The 18,071-nt window shown below is 47.4% G+C and overlaps 1 protein-coding gene across 1 annotated transcript in view; it reads left to right on the forward strand.

Annotated features, from left to right (window-relative positions):
• Positions 1–18,071, forward strand: part of MKNK2 (MAPK interacting serine/threonine kinase 2) — a 44,740-nt gene that overhangs the window by 20,601 nt on the left and 6,068 nt on the right. The window contains exons 8-13 of the mRNA XM_079960759.1: positions 560–664; positions 2,178–2,233; positions 2,987–3,082; positions 11,868–12,062; positions 13,267–13,431; positions 16,644–16,687. Coding sequence (XP_079816885.1) covers positions 560–664; positions 2,178–2,233; positions 2,987–3,082; positions 11,868–12,062; positions 13,267–13,431; positions 16,644–16,687 — 661 coding nt within the window. The remainder of the gene's footprint in view (positions 1–559; positions 665–2,177; positions 2,234–2,986; positions 3,083–11,867; positions 12,063–13,266; positions 13,432–16,643; positions 16,688–18,071) is intronic.

An 18,071-nucleotide genomic window follows, 5' to 3' on the forward strand; every position in this document is an offset into this window, starting at 1 on the left:
GGGCCTCCCTAGGGAGAGCGTCCCACAAATGGGGAGCCACCACAGAAAAGCCCCTGTATTTGTGCTGCCACTCTCTGGATCTCTTGAGGAGGAGGCATACAAAGAAGGGCCTTGGAGGGTGATCTCAGGGTCCGGGCAGGTTCATATGGGGAGAGGCCATTCCTTAAGGGATTGCGGTCCTGAGCCGTTTAAGGCTTTATAGGTGAAAACCAGCAATATCTGCCTCTCCTGGAGTTGGCAGCCCTGTGTGGGGAGCGAATTCCCTGCAGATTTATCTGCCGTAGTTGCAAAGAATGGAGGTGCTTCTCAGACACTACTCAGCTAAATTAACGGATGGTTAATACAGCCATTCTACTGCAGAACAACAACCTTCCTCCTAAAAAGTTATGTTTCTAGCCCTCTTGGTTCCAAATTGAGAACTGATTCGAGTCAGACCATGAAGTTTGGCATTGCCTGCTGTCCTGATTGTTCCCCAGGCCTGCAAACTTTTATTTTTTGCTGCCTGAGATTGCTAACATTGCTGTGCCCTCTTTTCTCTCTCTGCCCCGATCTTTTCCAGGTTCCATCCTGACTCACATCCATCGCCGCCGCCATTTCAACGAGCTGGAGGCCAGTATGGTTGTGAACGACATCGCCAGCGCCCTCAATTTCTTGCACAACAAAGGTCAGCAAATCCTTTGCGAGTCTGCGAATACCACGGGGCTGTTGGGTCTTATCACTGTTATTTTGTCTGGCAACCCAGAGGGAAAGTTTGGAAGAGGGCAGTCTGAGCTCTCAAAGGGATTCCCCCTAGGAGGAAAGTTTGCAGCGTTTGGAACCTTTCAGTTTAGAGAAAAGGCGAGAGAGCAAAGAGTCGACACGGTAGAAGTTTATGAAATCATGGAGGAAGCAGAAAGAGGAGTTTTTCCTTCCTCCTAACAACTGCAAATTGTGGAAGCGTGGGGAAGGTAGAAATCTAGGCAGGGCTCTTCAGTGTTGAAAACTGTGGAACTCCCTCCTGCAGGAGAAAGGGATCTTAGAATGGTAGAGTTGGAAGGGACCCTGTAATAAACGAAAATCTGCCCTTATTCCCTTATGGGGGGACACAAGGGCCCTTCTAGAGTCCTTTGTTGGTTCTCCATTGGTCAGAGAAAATAACAGAGGCCAACCAGAGAATATTGAGAAGCAAAGCAGCTCGTAAGCCTGATCTTTATTGATCTGTTGCAACAGGGTGCCCCCTTCACACGCAGGAGAAGGAGAAGGAACCCAGAACCAAGGTGTGCCCGCCCTTATATAGACATTTGAATTGCCTGCCCAGGAGTCCAAGACCACCCACAGATACATCACACCTACATCACAGAAAGGGCGGTCTACAGCAGAAATCTGAGTGCGTTGTTTACCTCCTGTCTGGCAGGTTACCTGTTAATGGTCACTTGATTGGATACCCTGGGGAGCCTGGCCAGTCTTTTGTAATGATAAATACTTGGTTCCTGAGCCAGGTCACAGGCTCACCCTATTCATACACAGGCAGTTTGGGAGTCAAAATGGTTCCAGGGCTGTTTTCCTGTGCTTCTTCAGACATGTGGTTTATATATTTATGTACGTGTTTGCTTGGTACATTTATGAACATTTATTTTATATATATATATATGACCTTAATTTTTTTATTTCAACCCCGAGGGTCATCTAGTCCAACCCTCCCCTGCCATGCAACCCTGTGTTAGAAGCCGAGAGATACAGGCCAGGAACCAGGGTTGCAGCTGCCCAAACGGCCATTTTTCAAGGCAACACTTCGCTCCTTGAAATTCCTCTGTGCAGATAAAATATAACAAATAGGATTTTACAGGATGGGGGATTGGTGTGTGAAAAGGTCCAGATCCGAGGATCCCCAGGCATGCACCTCCAGATGGTGGGGGTGTCAGACGCCATCCTGGCTCCCAGGAATCTTCACTTGGTCGCAAGCGGCTGCTGGCCAATTGCAAAATGCTTCTGGCGCATTTTGAACTCTGCATCGGGTGGGAGCTAGTTTTCTTAGGGACTCTAGTGCCTTTGCTTTCTCCTTCCGTAACCTGTATTTATACTCCGGCCCGGTGTTTGCTTTCATTTCCTCGCTGTGCGAAAAAGGTTTCTTTGATCTTGCAAGAAGTTTAGCCTCTGCGCTTTTGTTTGCTGAGACTCTCTTTCTCTTTCCTTTTCAGGAATAGCACACAGAGATTTAAAACCAGAAAATATCCTTTGTGAAAGCTCCAATCAGGTAAGGAGTGGCTTCAAATACATTAACAGGATGCTCCCTTTTGTCTTGTCTAAAGAAAAAGTTGCCATTTGGTGTACGATCTGTGGAACTGCTGTCTGCAGGATGTTGGAATAAAGGGGATGCAGACGAACATGCAGCTGCCCTTTGAAATTTGCTCTTCTCCAGATTTTGCGATGTGTTTCTCCAACGAAACAAGAAACTCTTAATCTCGGGGTTCTGGGTTCGAGATACACATTGGGCAAAAGATTCCTGCGCTGCAGGGGGTTGGACTAGATGACCCCCCGTGGTCCCTTCCAACTTTACCATTCTAGGATATTAGATGCAAAAATGGCTCTGTGAATAATGTCCAATAATAATGTCTAATAATAATAACAACTTATTATTTGTACCCTGCCCATCTGGCTGTGTTTCCCCAGCCACTCTGGGCGGCTTCCAACAAAAATTAAAAAGACATTAAAATAATGCTTTGAATCAGAGAAAACCCCTTGAGGATTGTGCATATTAGTTAAAAGGGTGAGTTAAGATAAATGCACGTGAAAACGTGCAGGAATTTTTAATGTGGACATCAAAATTTTTCACGGTGATGTGGAAAGCAAAGGTGGGTGGCGGGAAATGAACTGAATTTGAGCTGCTTGGGGAGGGGGAAATGTGAAATTCACAGGTTTGTCTGATTAATTCTTTCTGGAGCTATGGGTTTTTTTTTTTAAAAAAACAACAACAACTGGCAACTTCTTTTTCTTTCCTGCAATGCAGGTTTCGCCCGTGAAAATCTGCGATTTCGATCTAGGAAGCGGGATCAAGCTGAACGGCGATTGCTCACCCATCTCCACTCCAGAGTTGCTCACCCCGGTAAGTTCCCCCAAGCGTGGAAAAACCCAATTTATATAAAATGCTTTAAAAGTGGTGCTTGGAAGGAGAATCTGAACTGGGGCTCAACCAACAAAAGTGACAGCCAGCAGGCTTTGAAAGAGGAGGAAGGCTTTTATATATAATTGACGGAATTCAAAGGCATGAGATGTGCTGTGAATGGTGCTGAGGTTTAGCAGGCTTTAAAAATGGAAAATCCTCCAGGAATTTCAGCATCCGTTCACTGTGATGGCTCAGATGGAAGCCTGCATGCTTGGGTGCAGTCTACCTGTCTGCGGACAAACGCCGGCTCCCTCGGCCTGAAAGCGAGATGAACTCCGCAACCCCATAGTCTGATTCCCACAGGTGTCTGGCTGTCCACTGTTGGAATCAGAATACTGGGGATGGATGGATTCCACCCCCACACCCCGATCCATATAGCCTTCTCTGTGTGTTTTGCTCAGCGGCGTAGCGTGGGTTGTCAGCACCCGGGGCAAGGCAAGTAATTTGCGCCCCTAACCCCTAACCTGCTGCCGCTGCCAGCTTCTTCTTGCTGCTGCCTGGGCTGGGGTATTTACGGTAAGGTAGCCACAGCGGCAGCGGCGGGTCCATGTCAGGTGATCTGAGGCGAGTTGCCGCTGGTGCTGCCACCCAAACGACGCCGCTTGCCCGGAGGAGGAGGGCAGAGAGGCGAGGAAAATGCAACATGGCCCAGCAGCTGCAGCGGCGGTGGGGCTGTGAGGAGGGGCTGCCTGGCGCACCCTCCGCGGCCCTGACCGCGGCGAGCGCTGAGAGCCGCTGCCTGCCGGACGCCTTTAGCCCGGACGCGCGCACAGCTCGTCTGTTCCGCGAGACATGGGGCTCTGCTACAGCCTGCGCCTGAGGCTCTTCGGCGACTCTGGAGGCGGCAAGTGCCCCCCCCAGATGTTGCGCCCGGTACGGCCGGCCCCCCCTGCACCCCCCACGCTACGCCACTGGTTTTGCTGATGTTTTGGCATTGGTGGAAAGAGCTGTTTGGCTTTGTATGGCTTGTCCGTGGGTGGGTGTTCGGTCATAATTTGCTGCAAGCAGGCCTTCCAAAATCCCTCTCTGTAATTTCTATAATTTTATCTTTCAAGCCGGCCTGTATTGTGAGGTTCATTCCCAGATCCAGCCTGGACGAAACGGTGCTGGGGGGGGGGGGTTTCCTTTAACTGGCTTGTCCAGAACGTGGTGGCTTATGGCAAGTCAAGGATCCCCCTAGGAGACCAGGAAGGGAGATATTTGCAAAATGGGAGGATGTTGGTTCTTTCCAACCAGTCCCTGGCCAATGCAGACTGGTCTTGTGTGGTCGTGTTTCTCCAAGCCTATTGGCGTGCCTTCTTTATTTAGGGTTTTGCCATAGTCAGATTTGATTTCTGGCTCCATCTGGCTTATTTATTAATGCTTTTATTTATTGTGTTCGTTTTTACCAAGGGAGGCCAACGTGCTTCTCCCTTGTGACGTAGATTAGGCTGGCCCCCAACATCACCCCCAGTGAGTTTCATGGCCGGGTGGGGCGATTCAAACCCTGGATAGCTTAGTCCAGGAGTCAGCAAACTTACTGCGCCTCGGGCTGGTGTCTACAGGGCCAGAGGGCGGGGGAGTGTGTGCCCATATGTGTGCGCACACACTATTTCCGGTGCACTTCTGGGTCGGAGGAGCACCGAAAATAGCTTGTGCACATGTGCACGGACCTCCTCCGACCTGGATGTGCGCCGGAAATAACACTTGCACATGCACAAATAGTGCTTGCGCATGCGCACAAGCTATTTCCGGTGCTCCTCTGACCCGGAAGTGGGCAGCCGCGCAGCACAGTGCCGGTAAGAGTGCGCAGCTGGGGTTACCGTGGGCCGGATGAACGAGTCCCTCGGGGCTTATCCGTCCCGCGGACCTTAGTTTGGCGGCCCCTGGTTTAGTCAGTAGAGCATGAGACTCTTAATCCCAGAGCTGTGGGTTCAAGTAAAAGATTACTGAATTAAGGGGCTTGGACTAGGTGACCTGCGTGGTCAACTTCGAAATTTCACGGCCTGTTCCTGGGTCGCCGAGGAGATTATTAACTTGTGGCGTAGAATTGTGTCACGAATGTGAACACCGCATCTTGTTCTGTATCTTGGCTATGCAGCTGGTTTGCATTTCCTGAGAGGCTGCGCGGAATCGAGAAAGGTCACATTGTGTTGGCTGTGGCTCAGTCTTTTGAATGAAAGAAACAGGCTTGGGGTGGTTTTTTTTTGGGGGGGGGGAGGCACAGACCTGCGAAATGCAAATCTGCATGTTCCGGTCTAAGCGAAGCAGCCAAGGGGCTCCCATTTGCAGTCTGCAAACAAAGATTTGAAAAAATTAAGTGTTGCGGGGAGGGGAGGAAGTGCATGAAATTGGGGCACGTTGCAAAGACACAGCCCCCCCCCAATCCCAGGTTTCGGGTTCCATAATGCTCTTAATTTATTCCCCTTCTTTTCGAAAGCTTTTTAAAACTGTTGTTTTCCCACCCTAAGCAGAGAGAGGGGCCACCTGCCTCCCATCTCTCTTGCTCCCCCCCCCAAAAACCACTGCTGAGATGCTGTAAAATTTGCCCCTAGCAACAGCTTGGCTGATTGGCTGTCAGGTCTGAGGTTTGGGGATTTCCTCTCTCTCTCCCCCCCCTTCCATCTGTTTCTCTCTCTCTTCCCCACCCCTTCCCCTCCCCTTGCTTTGTAGAGGCTGCTCTGACCCATTTCTGCGGTGGGGGATGGGGCAAGGAGATGGCCGGCTATGGACAGATTTTTTTTAAAAAAAAAAACCAAAACTCCTGGAGTTTTAGGTAAGATCAAATCCCAGCAATGTGTGTCAAAAGGGTTATAAATATCGCTATGATTAAAACGAAAACGAAACGCCCTTTGCTTTTTTTTTTTTGCAAAAAAACCTTTGCCTTTTGCAATTTTTTAAAAAATGCAAAAATCAAAACAAAAACCCACACCCTTTGCTATTTTTGCAGCAGCAGCAGCAACAACAAAAGCAATCTTTGCTCTGCAGCCCAGGGTTGTATTCAGCGTTACTCAAGAGTTGACTCATTGGAATTGATGGAAGTGATTCACATCAATGGGTTCTATTGATTATTATTATTATTATTATTAATTGAATTTGTATGTTGGTCTTCATCTGTAGATATTCGGGGGGGGGGGCATCTGCTCTCAGATTGTATTAACACCCTAGATTTAAAGCTCTGTTATGCCGCTTTGATGGGACGCAGGTGGTGCTAAAGGTTAAAGCCTCAGCGCCTAGGGCTTGCCGATCGAAAGGTCTGTGGTTCGAATCCCTGCGGCGGGGTGCGCTCCCGCTGCTCGGTCCCAGCGCCTGCCAACCTAGCAGTTCGAAAGCACCTCCGGGTACAAGTAGATAAATAGGGACCGCTTACCAGCGGGAAGGTAAACGGCGTTTCCGTGTGCGGCTCTGGCTCGCCAGAGCAGCGATGTCACGCTGGCCACATGACCCGGAAGTGTCTCCGGACAGCGCTGGCCCCTGGCCTCTTAAGTGAGATGGGCGCACAACCCCAGAGTCTGTCAAGACTGGCCCGTACGGGCAGGGGTACCTTTACCTTTACCTTTATGCTGCTTTGAACGGTCCTGGCATCGTCCCTCGCAAAGGACCCCACCCCCGGGAAGTGCAAGTTTTTTCAGGGTGCTGGGCGCTGTTTGACGAATCCCTGTGCTACAGTTCCCAGGCTGGTTTATCGCTCCATCCCTCTTCCCAGGGAATTGTAGCTTTGGGAAAAGGGGGGACACAACTCTCAGCACCTTTTTTAAAAAAATATTTTTTATTAGGAATTTAAGCAGAACATATTATCTTACAACATATCATCCTTAATTTCCCCCCCCCATAGAACAACCCCCCCCCCCGACTTCCCTCAGTTCCCATCTCTGGTTTCTCTGTAAATGCTATTCTCTGCATGTTACAAAATTGTATAATTTATCTAACTGAATATTACCAATAAAAAGTTTGTGAGTGTTTATTCAAAACCTGCCAAGGAGTCCAATTCACTTTGTTGCGTCTTCAAATACTTTGAAAAGGGTTCCCATTCATCTTTAAAGTCACAGTTATCCTTGTCTCGTAGTTTATGTGTCAATTTTGCCAATTCTGCATAGTCCATCAGTTTCTCTTGCCATAATTCTTTAGTCGGGGTTTCTTCGAACTCTCAGCACCTTTGAAGCTCCCAGAATTCTCTGCAGGGAGCGCCGACTATTTTAAAGTGTGTTTAAAGTGTGTTATTCTAGTGCTTCGAACTCGGAACCGGTTCTCCCTGCTTTCAGACAAGCAGTCTTTTCCCCACCCTTACCTGGAGACGCACCTGACGCCTTCTGCATGCCAGGCAGGTGTCCTGCCAATGAACTCTCCCAAAAGCCATTGAAACGGTTCCTGCATTAGCTGGGGTTCCTGCGCCGCAGCGGGTTGGACTGGATGACCCCGTGGGTTCCCTCTGTGAACCCTAAGCGTGCCTCCTTCCCCTGCCCTCCAGAGTAGCTCTTCCCTCCTCCCTTTTTGTAAGCCGGCCGGTTGGGCCCTGCCCCTGTTCTGAAGGATTTGCCCGAGTCCGGATAATGTGGATTTGCCTATGTATTAATTTGAGGAAGGGCAGAGTTAGGCAGCTGACGCGGCGCTGGGCGGATTGTGCCTCAGCTGGTTTGATCCGGTCTCGTTCGGGGAAGGGAGGATGTGGTGAAAAGGAAGAGTGAACTCTGTTTGCCTCGGTTGGTTGGCGACAAGTGAAGGGTTTTGGTGCTGTGTGGTTTTTTGCTGGTCTTGTTTTGCAGCTGCGGTCAAGGGTTCCTCTGAGCATGTGCAGAGCGCCCTTTCCAACACAGAACCCTTTCCTCCTCCTCCTCCTTCCTTTGCTGCGTATCTGGGATTAAGGGACAGGGTTTAGGAGGTGGTGAGCAGGGCTTCTCTGCTCCTCTCACTGATTTTTAAAGATTTCTGTATGTATACAGAAGAGTTCAGGCATGTGCGTTCTGTTTAAACCAGTTTCACTTTCCACTTCTCAGATGAACCAAGCACACTCTTTCCCCTCCTTTTAAAATCTGCAAACGACAGATTGATAATCCAGAAGCGTATAAACTGATCGTTTTGGAATTAAAATTAATTTAGCATGGAATAACTTCAAGCTCCAGTTTTTCCCCTCTCGATAACGCAAGAAGGGTGTCGCCTTTCAGTTTGCTGAGGATACTAAAATAGAGAAACACAAAAAGCTGGTATAGTCAGTGTCGCCAACTGGCTCCTATCAGGGCCATCAGCATTTTAAATCTTCCTCCCCATGTGTTTTATTGTATTTCGACTATTACTTTTAGCTGATTTGTTTCAAATAATTGGTATTTTAAAATGGATGGGTTTTTTTAAAACGCTGTAAGCTGCCAACTTGGGAGAAGTGGCAAAGCAGTCAGGTGGGTGGGGTACAAATAATAAAATTTGACTATTACTATAAATACATCAAATGAATGTCAGCCTGGATAGCTCTATTGGCCCTCCAGCTGTTTTGGGACTACAGTTCCCATCATCCCTGACCACTGGTCCTGTTAGCTAGGGATGATGGGAGTTGCAGTCCCAAAAACATCAGGAGGGCCAGGTTTGGCCATGCCTGGATTAGATTGTGGTGCTGATAATGCCAGGGTTGCAAGCTCAGAACAGCTGCGTATTCCTGCATTGCCAGGGGGTTGGGCTGGATGACCCTCAGGGTCCCTCCCAACTCTACAATTCTGGGATTATTATTTTTTAATGAACGAACTTCGAGGCTCCGATCTCCAAATCTGCCCCCGCCATTTTTATTTTCTCCAGGCACTACTAACTAGATGGATTTATTTTCTTCTTCCATGCAAGAACTGCCCCAGCGGATTGTTTCAAAGGTCTGGTGGGGGGGGGGGGTTGCCCCAAAATTACAGCTCTCTTCCCAAGTCCTTAAATGAACCCCCAATCTTATTCCAGAAAAAACACAAACCCCTGCTCATCTCTCGTGGGGGATAAATTCTGGGGATAGAACATGAAGCCAAAATTGTGTAGAGTCAAAACACGTTGGGTGAGATTCCCACTGGAAGTTTCCCCCCATTTTGGCCTGCTTCTTAATTATTATTTTTTAATTGCCAGGCATATATTAAGCAGAAATGTGCACAAGTTAAATGTACTCTTCAACTCTTGGATTGATACTCACCGCCCTTTTAAAATCTGGGGGGTGTTGTGTTGTTAGTTTGTTTTTATTTTTATTATGTGTTTTGAGGGTTTTTTAATTGTGATTTTATCTTGTGAAACGCCCAGAGACCTGTGGGCATAGGACAGTTTACAAATTTAATAAATAAAAATAATGATATCGGTACCGATATCCGAAGTCTGGGAAACACCAGCAATGTGTTCTCCCCAACAACCTGAGGTCTAGCAGCTTGGTTTGCACTTTTCAAAACAACGGACTTCCACATTTTCAAACCCTTGAGCCTTTTTGTCGTGAGGTATTTCTGTGCTTCAGAACAGGTTTTTTGCTTTATTTGTTAGCTAGTGTGAGAAAAATGCATTTGTTCAAAAAGGACTTTGGGTCAAATATTTGCACATATATTTGCACCAAGTTCCTCTGCAAGTGCAATTGGACTTTTTTCTTTTTTCAAGGGGTGGGGAGGAGAACATAATTCCTGCAGTTTGTGTATTCGGGGAGATCCCAGCTCTTGCATACGCAATCCCTTCCCCTTGTTCATCCGACAGAACTATTCTGGCAGGTTTATAGCTGTGCCCTGAACATTGCAAAACCTTTTTCCAGGAAACGCTGCCTGGCTTTTTATAGACCTTGGATGGTCTCCCTCTTCTTGGCCCTGAGGGCCGATCGAAAGGTCGGCGGTTCGAATCCCTGCGGCGGGGTGCGCTCCCGCTGCTCGGTCCCAGCGCCTGCCAACCTAGCAGTTCGAAAGCACCTCCGGGTGCAAGTAGATAAATAGGGACCGCTTACCAGCGGGAAGGTAAACGGCGTTTCCGTGTGCGGCTCTGGCTCGCCAGAGCAGCGATGTCACGCTGGCCACGTGACCCGGAAGTGTCTCTGGACAGCGCTGGCCCCTGGCCTCTTAAGTGAGATGGGCGCACAACCCCAGAGTCTGTCAAGACTGGCTCGTACGGGCAGGGGTACCTTTACCTTTACCTTTAAAATGTGGGGTAGAGGCATGTTGATCACATGCCCCCCAGCTGAAGCAAAACTCATCTGGTGCCGTCCAGAGAGCATGGCTACATGGCGAAAGAGAAAATGCTTCCTGGTCTGATGGGACCCCCAGAGGCTATCTAGATCAACCCGCTGCAATGCAGACGTCTCAACTGTAGCATCCAGGATAGATCACCTTCCAACCTCTGCTTAAAAACCTCCAAGGAAGGACAGCCCCCCAAGCAGGGTTAGAAACTCAAAATATACAAGTTGATCGCCAAATGGTGCCTTAAACCTCGGCTGTGGCCATCATGATGGAATGTCTAGGCGCCATTTTTTCCTTGGTGAATTTTATTATTATTATTCTTCATTTCCGCGCCACATTATGTTTTAAAGAAGAAGAAAATCTATCTTTCTAATAATCTATCTAATAACATTTTATCCTTTACTCCACATAGAATGTTACATTTGTTACTCAACATTTGACCAAACTACGATTGCGTTTTAAGGTTCCAGTCCCCATTGTCTTATCCAATTTCATCCTTTCTAACATGATTTGTAACATGTTCTGCTGTTTTCTTACACTCCAAACCCCACTGGGGTCGTCCCGTATGGGGAAAATACTTTTTTTATAAATAGACTACGAATGGGTCCCAACCTCCTTTAAAAGACTCTAAATTTGTGTCTCTTATCAGTGCTGTCAGTTTTGTCATCTCTGCCGTATTCAAGGTTTTTCACCTGCCATTCTTCCTTGGAGGCTGTTCTCTCCTCCTTCCATTTCTGAGCATAGGGAAACTATAAAGACCCTTTGAGACTTCCCCCCCCCCCGCCTTGCCAGTCCAGATCTGTTGCTAAACAATTTCATTGTGGGAGCCAGAGATCTTAGACAGTAAAACAACTTTCCATTTGTGTAAAATGTGTGTCTTTTGAAAGAGCAAACTGGAGTATCTTTCCTGCAAAGTTAGTGGTTTCAAATCACATGCATTTCTTCTGCATGTGAAATCCGGAACCTTTTTGTTTGCGGTGGGGAAATTTTGAAAAGCAAAAGTGTGACCCTGCGGCTTTTAACCCTTTCTCTGCCCGATTCCTCTTTTTTTTAAAAAAAAAAAAACAAATTCGTCTTTATTGATTTATAATATCATCTTACATATATATTACAAATAGTTACATCAAAATTAAACACAAAAATAGAATAGAAAGAAGATAAAAAAAATAAAAAGCAAAAGCAAAAAAGAGTTAGCAATAAATGAATATTGGCTTTAACATCCTGTCTTTTCTTATAAAGTCTTCTGAAAGAAACTTCCAATCGTTCCCGTTGTACTTTTTCTATTGTCTTAATTTTATCGCACAGTTTGTTTTATAACTTTTCCTGTATATTTTTCTAGTATATTTGTTCCATTTGTTTATTATATACAAGTATCATTCAGTTCTGCTAGGATAACATCATTGTTACAATATAATCTTATATATTCTCTGAATAGTCTCCATTCTCTGAAAAAAAATTTTGGGGGGGCTCCTCTGACTTTTCCGGTCAGCTTTGCTAATTGAAAGTACTCTAGCGTGAGTGATTGCCAATCTATTATTGTACGAGTTGTTTCACATTTCCAACTTCTCTTCTCTGCCCGATTCCAGTGCGGCTCGGCTGAATACATGGCCCCGGAGGTTGTCGAAGCCTTCAACGAGGAAGCCTCGATCTACGACAAGCGCTGCGACTTGTGGAGTTTGGGGGTCATCCTCTACATTATGCTGAGCGGCTACCCGCCTTTTGTGGGCCACTGCGGGACCGACTGCGGCTGGGACCGTGGCGAAGCGTGTCCCGCTTGCCAGGTGAGCAGGCCTCGGGCTCCTTCCTCTTCTTTTGTTCCTTGCACAAAGGTCAGGTTCTGCACTTGGGCAAGAAGAAGCAGCTGCACCAATACATAGCTGTCAAGCGTCCCTTATTTGGCGGGACAGTCCCTTATTCCAGCGCTGTGTCCCGCTGCTGTCCCTTACTGACGATGCCCCTTAAATTTCCCGGGTTTCAAAGGAAGCAGCTCCTTTTGCTCCCTCCCTGCCGGCCAGGGAGGAGGGAGGCTCCAACTGTGTTGCTTAGCTGCGTTGCTCACCCAATAAGGAGTCTTAAGAATGACTGGGGGGTGGAGCTTGCATGCCTTGTGCCAATCAAATCGGCCGCGTTGCCTGGGGACTCGCCTTTGCTCAGCGCTTCCCAGCGGAGAGGTGACAGTGATTTTCCTCGAGGCTTGAGGCTTCGTTTGGCTGCTGGCTGGGCTTTCTGCCTTTGGCTCGGAGGGGCTCAGAAGTTGAACATACCTGAAAATCCCTTATTTTGGCTGCTGATCCCTTATTTTCGAGGCTGCTAGTCCCTTATTTTCAAATCTGTAAGTTGACAGCTATGCACTAATATAAGATTTGGGGGGGGGGGGGCACAAATAGTACAGTGGTTCCTCTGGATGCGAACGGGATCCGTTCCGGAGCCCTGTTTGCATCCTGAAGCGAACACAACCCAAAATGGCTTAACCTGAAGCGACTGTACATGTGGAAAGGATCTAGGGGTCGTAGCAGAGCACATGAGCGAACAGTGTAAAAGGTAAAGGTAAAGGGACCCCTGACCATTAGGTCCAGTCGTGGCCAACTCTGGGGTTGCAGCGCTCATCTCACTTTACTGGCCGAGGGAGCCGGCGTACAGCTTCCGGGTCACGTGGCCAGCATGACTAAGCCGCTTCTGGCGAACCAGAGCAGCGCACGGAAATGCCGTTTACCTTCCCGCCAGAGTGGTACCTATTTATCTACTTGCACTGGTGTGCTTTCGAACTGCTAGGTTGGCAGGAGCAGAGACTGAGCAACGGGAGCTCACCCCGTCGCGGGGATTTGAACCGCCAACCTTCTGATCGGCGAGTCCTAGGCTCTGTGGTTTAACCCACAGCGCCACTCGTGTCCCTTTTGTGAACAGTGTAATGCAGCAGTAAAACAGAAAAGGTGATTTTGTATTGTTCCGTGACCCTTCCTTCCTTCCTTCCTTCCTTCCTTCCAGAACATGTTATTTGAAAGCATCCAGGAGGGGAAATACGAATTTCCCGACAAGGATTGGGCTCACATCTCTTTCGGAGCCAAAGACCTCATTTCCAAGCTGCTGGTCAGGGATGCCAAGAAGCGCCTCAGCGCAGCCGAAGTTCTCAAGCACTCGTGGGTGCAAGGGGTGAGCACGGTGGGGGGGAAAGGTGGGAGGGGTTCGGTGGTTTGGGGTTAGGGTGTTTTTCTGGTTTTTTTTTTGCAGCCCCCAGTAAACCTGCCCTGTTTTCTCTCTGCATGAAATGAGACAAGCCTTGGGTTCATTTAGCTCAGTATTGCGTGCACTGACTGGCAGCATCTCCACAGAGATTCAGGCAGGCCTCCTCTGGAAAGGGACTTTGTAGTAAAGTCAGGGTAGGTTTAATCCCACCACACTGTCACCGTGTAGTAATGCTCCGGCCACTCTACCCCTCCCTCTCCTGTCCTACCATCCAACTGGATCAGGTTTAGGGGAACGGCAGTCGGAGGCATATACTTTTTTCAGGACAAAACACATCCAGAAAGGTAGTTGCTGCCACCACTCCCTTGTACCCGGGGCACCAGAAGGCTTCACCCAGGGGAGATTATTCTTCCTAGTTACTGGCTGCCCCCCAACCTGCAAGTTGTTTCCACAACCCGCAGGCAGAAATTCAACAGATACACATTCCCAGAGTGATTAGGGTTGATAACTCCTTCACACCCAGGCAGCCTTTTTTGGTACCAGGTGCTAAAATCCCACTAATCAACTTGGAGAGTTTCCTTCCTTCAGATGCCTGAGATAAGCAAATCACACTTTCAGAGACTGTTAGTCTGCATCTTTAAAATAACAAAACACATTCCCCATAAATCCTACGGCCTTTGGTCTTCCCATAATACTTTGCTCCTTATTGACCAAAGTTTTGTCTATTGAAATTTCCTAACGTCCCCTGTAAAAATTCGCTTAACCAAGATTGCAGTTGGGGCAGAAGTCCTTTGCCGTCTCTGTGGGCAATTGGGAACTATACTTAGAAGAGCCTAGTTCTTAACAGTTCTGCATTTAACAAGTTAGCCTCTGTGAGAAAACCATCACAATGAGGATGCATAATAATAATAATAATAATAATTTATTATTTATACCCCGCCCATCTGGCTGGCTTCCCCAGCGACTCTGGGCGGCTTTAAAATACTGTAATACATCAAACATTAAAAGCTTCCCTAAACAGGGCTGCTAATCAGAAGCAAAAGGGGACGCAGGTGGTGCTGTGGGTTAAAGCCTCAGCGCCTAGGACTTGCCGATCGAAAGGTCGGCGGTTCGAATCCCTGCGGCGGGGTGCGCTCCCGCTGCTCGGTCCCAGCGCCTGCCAACCTAGCAGTTCGAAAGCACCTCCAGGTGCAAGTAGATAAATAGGGACCGCTTACCAGCGGGAAGGTAAACGGCGTTTCCGTGTGCGGCTCTGGCTCGCCAGAGCAGCGATGTCACGCTGGCCACGTGACCCGGAAGTGTCTCCGGACAGCGCTGGCCCCTGGCCTCTTAAGTGAGATGGGCGCACAACCCCAGAGTCTGTCAAGACTGGCCCGTACGGGCAGGGGTACCTTTACCTTTACCTTTAATCAGAAGCAAAACACAGGATACCTGTCTGATCAGGATTCACAGTGTGGGTTTGAAATCCCTGGCGCGCTAGGTGTCGCTGTGGAGCTATCCTCTGAAGGTTCCTCAAACCCTGCCTTTCATTTTTTAAAAAAATATTTTTTATTAATTTTCCATTTAAATATATATAATCACATCATTATTATCCAATTTCCCTCTTTGGCTCTTTAGAGCCTATCGACTTTCTTCCCTCCCACCTCTTGGCTTTCAAAGTTAAGCTTTATATCACAGCATTTTATATATTTTCCAATTCTAATAAGACTCGTCACAAAATACCTCAGAGTTTAAATAAATATAGAAAGGTAAAAAAAAAATCTCATTATAGATCTTCAGATAACCCTACTAGTGGTGTTAATTGCATACAGTGAGCTTTCAGATGTTGTATAAATTGACTCCAGTCTTTTTGGAATACTTGATTGTGCTGAAACAAAATAAAAAATTTCCTTCCAGTAGCACCTTAAAGACCAACTAAGTTAGTTCTTGGTATGAGCTTTTGTGTGCATGCACACTTCTTCAGATACACTGAAACAGAAGTCACCAGACCCTTCTATATAGTGAGAAGGTGGGGAGGGGTATTACTCAGAAGGGTGGTGGGATTGGGTGATTGGCAGATAGCTGTGATGAGCCTGTTGACGACTCTTAACAACTGCAATAGGTCTTGCAGGAAAAAGCAAGGGGTGAGAAGGCGAAAAATGGCTTTGTCATGTATAATGAGATAAGAATCCAATGTCATTGTTCAGACCAGGTCTCTCCATGGTTTTGAGTTTGGTAATAAGTTGCAATTCAGCAGCTTCTCTTTCCAGTCTATTTCTGAAATTCCTTTGTAATTTTGTGTATCTGAAGAAGTGTGCATGCACACGAAAGCTCATACCAAGAACTAACTTAGTTGGTCTTTAAGGTGCTACTGGAAGGAATTTTTTGATTGGGCTGGTTTCTGATTTTCCCCATTAGCTTTGCCAGTTCCGCAAAGTCCCATCATTTTCATCTGCCATTCTTCTTTCGTTGTTGTTTCCATTTTTGGGCTAAAAGGGTTCTTGCTGCTGTTGTTGCATACATGAACAGTCTTGTATCTTTTCTTGGTATCTCTTCACCTACTATACCCAGTAAAAAGGCTTCTGCAAAAGACTACAAAAGACTTTGGATATAATATTCAGTTAGAATCTCGAGAAAGGCTGTGGAATGAAGGTATTAAATTTACTGCACGTAGTGCGCTTAAAGAAAATGTGATGAAAATGATGTATAGATGGTATTTAACACCATGAAAACTTGGTAAAATGTATAGGACAAGATCTAACGAGTGTTGGGAATAGAAAGACAAGGAAGGTATCTTTCACCGTTTGTGGTGCACTTGTAAAAGAGCTAAAGGCTTTCTGGGAAATGATATATAATGAGTTAAAGAAAATGTTTAAAAACACTTCTGATAAAAACCCTGCCTTTCAGATAAAATTTAGCAGTGTGAGAAAGTTGTACCTTAGTAAATTTGTGTTTTCCCCCTCCCTGCTTTTGGGTGTGGGACGTTGTAGACCAGAGTCCCCCAAACTTGAGTCTCCAGCTGTTTTTGTGCTACAACTCCCATGATTCCTAGCTAGCAGGACCAGTGGTCAGGGATGGTGGGAATTGTAGTCCGAAAACAGCTGGAGGCACAAGTTTGGGGAACCCTGTTGTAGACAGAAAATAATATTATATACTATTAGCTCTCACTCTCTCTCTCTCGTTCCTTTTTTTCTTTTCAGTGCGCTCCGGATAACACTCTCCCAACCCCAATCATTCTTCAAAGGTAAGAGGAAACCCTTGAACCTCCACCCCATAATTTTGAGCCCCGGTGGGGAATCCTCAGAGCCCCTTCAAACTCTATAATTCTATGACTGTTCTGCCTCCACTGTAGGGGTGGGCAATACCTGGTTTTCAACATTGCGATATATCGCCAGCTAAATGGCATGATGCAGGTGGCGCTGTGGGTTAAACCACAGAGCCTAGGACTTGCTGATCAGAAGGTTGGCGGTTCAAATCCCCGCGATGGGGTGAGCTCCCGTTGTTCGGTCCCTGCTCCTGCCAACCTAGCAGTTCGAAAGCACGTCAGAGTGAAGCGAGATGAGCGCTGCAACCCCAGAGTCGTTTGTGACTGGACCTAACGGTCAGGGGTCCCTTTACCTTTAAATGTCACGATAGCCCCAATATATCACAGTGTCTGAAATAAGGATGAAGCTATGTAGAGGCCTTGGCTGGCTTCACAGTTTCCCCCATGTTGTGATTTTTGTATAGCACACACAGAGGTAAAGGTAAAGGGACCCCTGTCTGTTAGGTGCAGTCGTGGACGACTCTGGGGTTGCGGCGATTGCTTTGCATCTGGTTGGGCCCATGAGAATAGAATAGAGTAGAATTTATTATTTATACCCCGCCCATCTGGCTGGGTTTTCCCAGCCACTCTGGGCGGCTTCCAACAAAGTATTAAAATACAGTGGTCTAAACAAAAAAAATTCCTTCCAGTAGCACCTTAAAGACCAACTAAGTTAGTTCTTGGTATGAGCTTTCGTGTGCATGCACACTTCTTCAGATGGACTTCCATTTCATGCGGCTCAATGTTGGACTTCCATTTCATGCGGCTCAATGTGAAGAAGTGTGCATGCACACGAAAGCTCATACCAAGAACTAACTTAGTTGGTCTTTAAGGTGCTACTGGAAGGAATTTTTTTTGTTTTGACTATGGCAGACCAACACGGCTACCTATCTGTAACTAATACAGTGGTCTGTTAAACATTAAAAGCTTCCCTAAAGAGGGCTGCCTTCAGATGTCTTCTAAAAGTCTGGTAGTTGTTTATCTCTTTGACATCTGGTGGGAGGGCGTTCCACAGGGCAGGTGCCACCACTGAGAAGGCCCTCTGTCTGGTTCCCTGTAACCTCACTTCTCGCAGGGAGGGAACTGCCAGAAAGCCCTCAGAGCTGGACCTCAGTGTCCGGGCAGAATGATGGAATGTGGAGACGCTCCTTCAGGGATACAGGACCGAGGCCGTTTAGGGCTTTCAAGGTCAGCACCAACGCTTTTTAATTGTGCTCGGAAACGTCCTGGGAGAAGAAGATGCTAGGCTTTGCGGGGGCTGCTGGCCTGATCCGGCCGGTCTCTTCTTTTTTTCCTAACCACGCCACCCCCTGGCTCTCCGCAG

Source organism: Podarcis cretensis (genome assembly GCF_951804945.1).
Source record: "Podarcis cretensis genome assembly, chromosome: 18".
NCBI classification, from domain to species: domain Eukaryota; kingdom Metazoa; phylum Chordata; class Lepidosauria; order Squamata; family Lacertidae; genus Podarcis; species Podarcis cretensis.